The 4,538-nt window shown below is 31.9% G+C and overlaps 3 protein-coding genes across 8 annotated transcripts in view; 2 read left to right on the top strand and 1 right to left on the bottom strand.

The window, feature by feature from the left end:
• Got2 (glutamate oxaloacetate transaminase 2) overlaps positions 1 to 1,376 on the top strand; it is a 2,486-nt gene extending 1,110 nt beyond the window's left edge. Inside the window, exons 2-6 of the mRNA XM_018026145.2 lie at positions 10 to 231; positions 308 to 464; positions 569 to 667; positions 751 to 1,067; positions 1,152 to 1,376. Coding sequence (XP_017881634.1) covers positions 10 to 231; positions 308 to 464; positions 569 to 667; positions 751 to 1,067; positions 1,152 to 1,274 — 918 coding nt within the window. The 3' untranslated portion in view covers positions 1,275 to 1,376. The remainder of the gene's footprint in view (positions 1 to 9; positions 232 to 307; positions 465 to 568; positions 668 to 750; positions 1,068 to 1,151) is intronic.
• Positions 1,377 to 1,863: 487 nt separating this feature from the next.
• Positions 1,864 to 4,538, top strand: part of Ufd1-like (ubiquitin fusion-degradation 1-like) — a 5,109-nt gene continuing 2,434 nt past the window's right edge. Inside the window, exons 1-6 of one of the 6 annotated variants that reach the window (XR_003389310.1) lie at positions 1,864 to 2,013; positions 2,129 to 2,240; positions 2,320 to 2,474; positions 2,562 to 3,104; positions 3,182 to 3,305; positions 3,838 to 4,223. Coding sequence is in view for 1 of the 6 variants with exons in the window: in XM_018026166.1 (XP_017881655.1) it covers positions 2,111 to 2,240; positions 2,320 to 2,474; positions 2,562 to 3,104; positions 3,182 to 3,253 (900 nt within the window). In the remaining 5 variants the exon portion in view is untranslated. Of the gene's footprint in view, positions 2,014 to 2,095; positions 2,241 to 2,319; positions 2,475 to 2,561; positions 3,105 to 3,181; positions 3,310 to 3,837; positions 4,224 to 4,302; positions 4,390 to 4,538 lie in introns of those variants that run through there. The other 5 variants (XR_003389309.1, XR_003389307.1, XR_001916667.2 and 2 more) reach the window with 5 other exon arrangements.
• CBP (sarcoplasmic calcium-binding protein) overlaps positions 3,428 to 4,538 on the bottom strand; it is a 3,503-nt gene continuing 2,392 nt past the window's right edge. Inside the window, exons 2-5 of the mRNA XM_018026143.2 lie at positions 4,479 to 4,538; positions 4,261 to 4,401; positions 4,093 to 4,173; positions 3,428 to 4,009 (exon numbers count right to left, since the gene is read on the bottom strand). Of these exons, the coding sequence (XP_017881632.2) occupies positions 3,863 to 4,009; positions 4,093 to 4,173; positions 4,261 to 4,401; positions 4,479 to 4,538 (429 nt within the window). The 3' untranslated portion in view covers positions 3,428 to 3,862. The remainder of the gene's footprint in view (positions 4,010 to 4,092; positions 4,174 to 4,260; positions 4,402 to 4,478) is intronic.

Genomic DNA, 4,538 nt, shown 5'->3' with positions numbered 1-4,538 from the left:
ATTTTTTAGACTGCTACTGTACAAGCACTTTCTGGAACAGGTTCTCTTTCCGTTGGTGCATTCTTTTTGCAACGTTTCTTCCCTGGCAATAAGGAACTGTATTTGCCAACACCTACATGGGGAAATCATGCTCCCGTATTCAAACTCGCCGGACTTCCACTGAAATTTTACCGTTATTATGACCCACAAACGTGCGGATTAGATTTTAACGGCCTTATGGAAGATTTGAGCGTCAGTAACTTTCCACTATAATATAAGATGGTACTTGTATATTTTATTTTTAATCTATGTATAATTTCCCTTATAGAATATACCAGAGAAATCTTTGATACTTTTCCACGCGTGTGCTCATAATCCTACTGGTGTTGATCCTAAACCAGAACAATGGGAAGAAATGGCTGCAGTAGTGCAGAAAAGGAATCTCTTCCCTTTCTTTGATATGGCATATCAAGGGTTTGCTTCAGGTACTAGAATATATAAACAATTAAAAAGTTAAAGAAATAATAAAATAATATAGGGATTTGAACCACAATGCTCGTATAATAAAGTACTCTTATACGGATCGTAGGTGACTTGGACAAAGATTCCCTAGCTTTCCGTTTATTTGTGAAGCAAGGAATTAAAGTCGCCTTAGCTCAATCGTATGCTAAAAATATGGGTTTATATGGTAAGTGTATAATCTTACAGCAATACAGCATACAGTTTGAAATCTGGAAACGTCCAATGATAATTGTAATTAATTTTAAATAGGTGAACGCGCTGGAGCATTAACGATAGTCACTGCTGACAAAGATGAAGCAGCGCGTGTTCTTTCACAATTGAAGATTTTAATTAGACCGATGTATTCAAATCCTCCGATTTACGGCGCAAGAATCGTGAATGCAATCTTAGGAGATCCGGAATTGAGAGAGGAATGGCTTGTTGATGTGAAAACAATGGCAAATCGTATTATTTCGGTCCGTCAAAAACTGCGTGATACTCTTAAGGACCTTGGCAGTACTCGCAATTGGGCACATATTACAGATCAGATTGGAATGTTTTGCTACACTGGTCTTAAACTGCCAGAGGTATTATTGTTTATATTGTTATTTTAGTTTTTTACATTTTTTCCTTATATCTTGGAAAATAACGAATTACTATCTGCTTTGCAGGTAGAGAAACTTACAAAAAATTATAGCATTTATTTAACAAAGGATGGTAGAATATCTATGGCTGGGGTAACGACAAAGAACGTAGAATACCTTGCAAATGCTATTAATGAAGTTACAAAATGAAGTGTTATTATTGATTAACAGCCTTGTAATCTTATTCTGTAATTTGTATGATGCATTATGCACATATTAGAAATAATAATATAGAAGTTATGCTTTCCATAATACATTCTATTTCAAGTTACAAAATATGTTTTAAGTACATTTAATTATAAATGTTATTTCTATAAAGAGAGAAACACTGCAGGCAGTGTAGTTGCCATTGTTATAATACTTTGTTCTCAAATTTTGCATTTAACTATATGTAATTAGAATTAAGATGATTTTTTAAATTTGTAATGATATCATTAGTATTCAATGTCATACATATATTCTATTTCAAATAAAAAAATATAATTAGTTTTCAATATACTATGTATATACGTTGATAGAATTTTATTTACCATCCACGTAAGCAAATATTCTTAGGTATAATGAAATTATTACCTACTTTTTAAAATATTCTGATAAATATATTTTTTTTATTTTCTTCTTTTTTATTAAATTTTATTATATATAAGCGTTACACTGATATTGACAGAAGCATTTAATAAATTTATGTGACTATTTCATTTAAACGTAAATTTGAATAATTGCATGATCAAAATCAGAATTTAATCCAAGTATTGTAAGTACAAGTTGTGCTTTTGTGTACATACACATGTACGTCATAGTTATACGTTTATCGAAATTTGCGTATTTATAAATAATTGTATTAGCCATAAAACCATCAAGAGGGTGCTTTAACGAAGACACGAATATGGTAAAGAAAATCTTACGATTAAAATGAAATTAACGCTGGAATGACGTTTCGTTTGATGGCCTTTCTCATAAACTGAGGTTAGGCTGTCTTCAATAAAATGACTTTCAATTTTCAGTTTGGGTTTAACATGTTTGAGATCGTTAGGCCTTTCAACAATCATTACAGATGTTTTTCTGTGTCGATGTTACCAGGAAAATATCGGCAAGATGTAGAACGTGGCGGAAAAAGTATGAAATGTTAAAAAAGCTTATTCAGATCCATACATCTTTCGACAAAACAGGATTATTATCATTCATTGTTTTCCAGTAATCATGCCACCCTCGGCTTTAGAACATCTCACAAGATTGAATATCAGCTTTCCCATGATATTTAAATTAAGCAACGAAAAGACTAACAGAATTACTCATTGTGGTGTTTTGGAATTTGTTGCAAACGAAGGAAGAATTTATTTACCTCATTGGGTGAGTGCCTAAGTTTTATATTTTATGTCACTAGTTAAAGAAGTTATGTTGATACACAGCAGAACTTAATGTATGATATGATTACAGATGATGCATAATCTTTTATTACAAGAGGGAGATCTAGTCAATGTTGAAAGTGTATTTCTGCCAATTGCTACATTCTCACGGTTCCAACCACAATCTGAAGATTTTCTAGACATCACAAATGCCAAAGCTGTTTTAGAAAATGGATTAAGAAACTTTGCTTGTCTTACAACAGGTGACATTATTGCCATAAAATACAATGAAAGAATATACGAAATGTGCGTTTTGGAGACGCAACCTGGTCCTGCAGTTACTATCATAGAATGTGATATGAACGTTGAGTTTGCTCCACCATTGGGATACGTAGAAAAAGAAATTAAGAAAGATGAAAATGTAGTAGACCCAGCAGATCTAATGCCTGCACCGTCAGGTTTCATACCATTCAAAGGAGAGGGTGTCAGATTGGACGGTAAAAAACCTAGAGATTGTGCAAAGCCTGAAGTGACTGTAAATAAACCAACTTATATTAGGGGAATACCAGATTACGATTATAAAATAGGAACTCTTGTATTTCTGCGTAATACTAAACCTGTTAACAATAAGGAGGTAAGGTTTAACAGATTGAAGAAAAAGAGTGACATATTCCTACATACTAATGCATCATCATATTTGTGTTTTTATAGATGAAAGATCCAGATGAATTTAAAGCATTCACTGGTGAAGGCTTTTCACTTAGGGATCAGAAGACAAAGTAGTCGAACAATTGACGAATTATTTATTTTCATACAATTACGTATATTTATAAAAGTGAGTATTTTGTAATTAAACTGTTATACTTTTCGACGAAAGAAAAATGTCTTATAAAAGTTCTTTAATTCATAATGTTTAAAAGTATTTTCATTTAATTGGATATAGAATGTTATTGAAAATTTATTTTCCAATAACATGTATTCTGAGAAAGTATAAAAACTTACATGCTATGCGTTAACTATAACGAATGAAAGTAACAGTCACTCTGATTTATTTAACACTTTCTGCCCGACTTTTGATGCAATTATAAAAGATATAAAAATATATATTGTCTAATCGTACGTTCATGCATTGTGCGGCAACATCAAAGGTAATCAGAGACATATTCATCACAAGTTATTCCTTATCTCCCTCCTCTTCCTATCTCATCTTTCTGTCTCTACGTCTGAACCATAATTTTGATCTATTTTACGATTGGACAATAGTTTCTGGATTATCATTCTTTTCACTGTACAGCACAATATCGTCCGCACAGAAAGTGTTAAAATCAGATACTCTGAACACAGTAGTTTACTATCACAAATTACAGGATACGCAATTACGCGATAACAAATTTAATCCACCAAGGGGCCCCAAAAATATTTACTGGGTTTTGTCGGATCTTCCGTTATGAAAAAGTCGCGGCCCAACGTTATAAATTCTTCGAAACTTATTTTACCATCACAATTAGTATCGATATGACAGAAGGCAATAACTGCGTCCTATAATAAATATAAAAAATTTAAAGAACTTCATTATTTCAGTTTTGTTTTCATTATCACGGTAATACGTAATGCTTGCTTACGTCATGGGTGAGACCTAGGCATTGGAAGAATAACTTGAATTCTTGTACAGAAATTTCTCCACTATGATCTTTGTCTACTGCCTGCAATTTTATATTAGATAATAAATATTTCTTACATATTCTTTAATGTACATTAATTTATACGAACGTATATTTTTAAAAACTTACTTTAAATAAAAATGGCAAAAAGTGATGACACTTTTTTTTCAGTGACGGATCATTAAGGACGTGTTGCATTTTATCCAAATATTTTTCAATGCAAATCAAATTGTACGGACTAATCTCTCCCCACTGTTCCTCCCACATTTCCTATAAAAATTAATATAGTACATTAAGAGCCGCACGGTATATTTCATTTTCATAAAAAGGAAAAAAAATTCACTTACATTTAATACTTTTTTAAATTCAGTCTTAGCTTCTGGAGTTAAGTGTCCCAACTCCGTAAA

This window comes from Ceratina calcarata, unplaced genomic scaffold, assembly GCF_001652005.2.
Source record: "Ceratina calcarata isolate Rehan_Ccalc_2016 unplaced genomic scaffold, ASM165200v1 scaffold372.2, whole genome shotgun sequence".
NCBI classification, from domain to species: Eukaryota; Metazoa; Arthropoda; class Insecta; order Hymenoptera; family Apidae; genus Ceratina; species Ceratina calcarata.
Note: the sequence above shows the minus strand (reverse complement) of the source record. Positions and strands in the feature narration are given on the sequence as shown.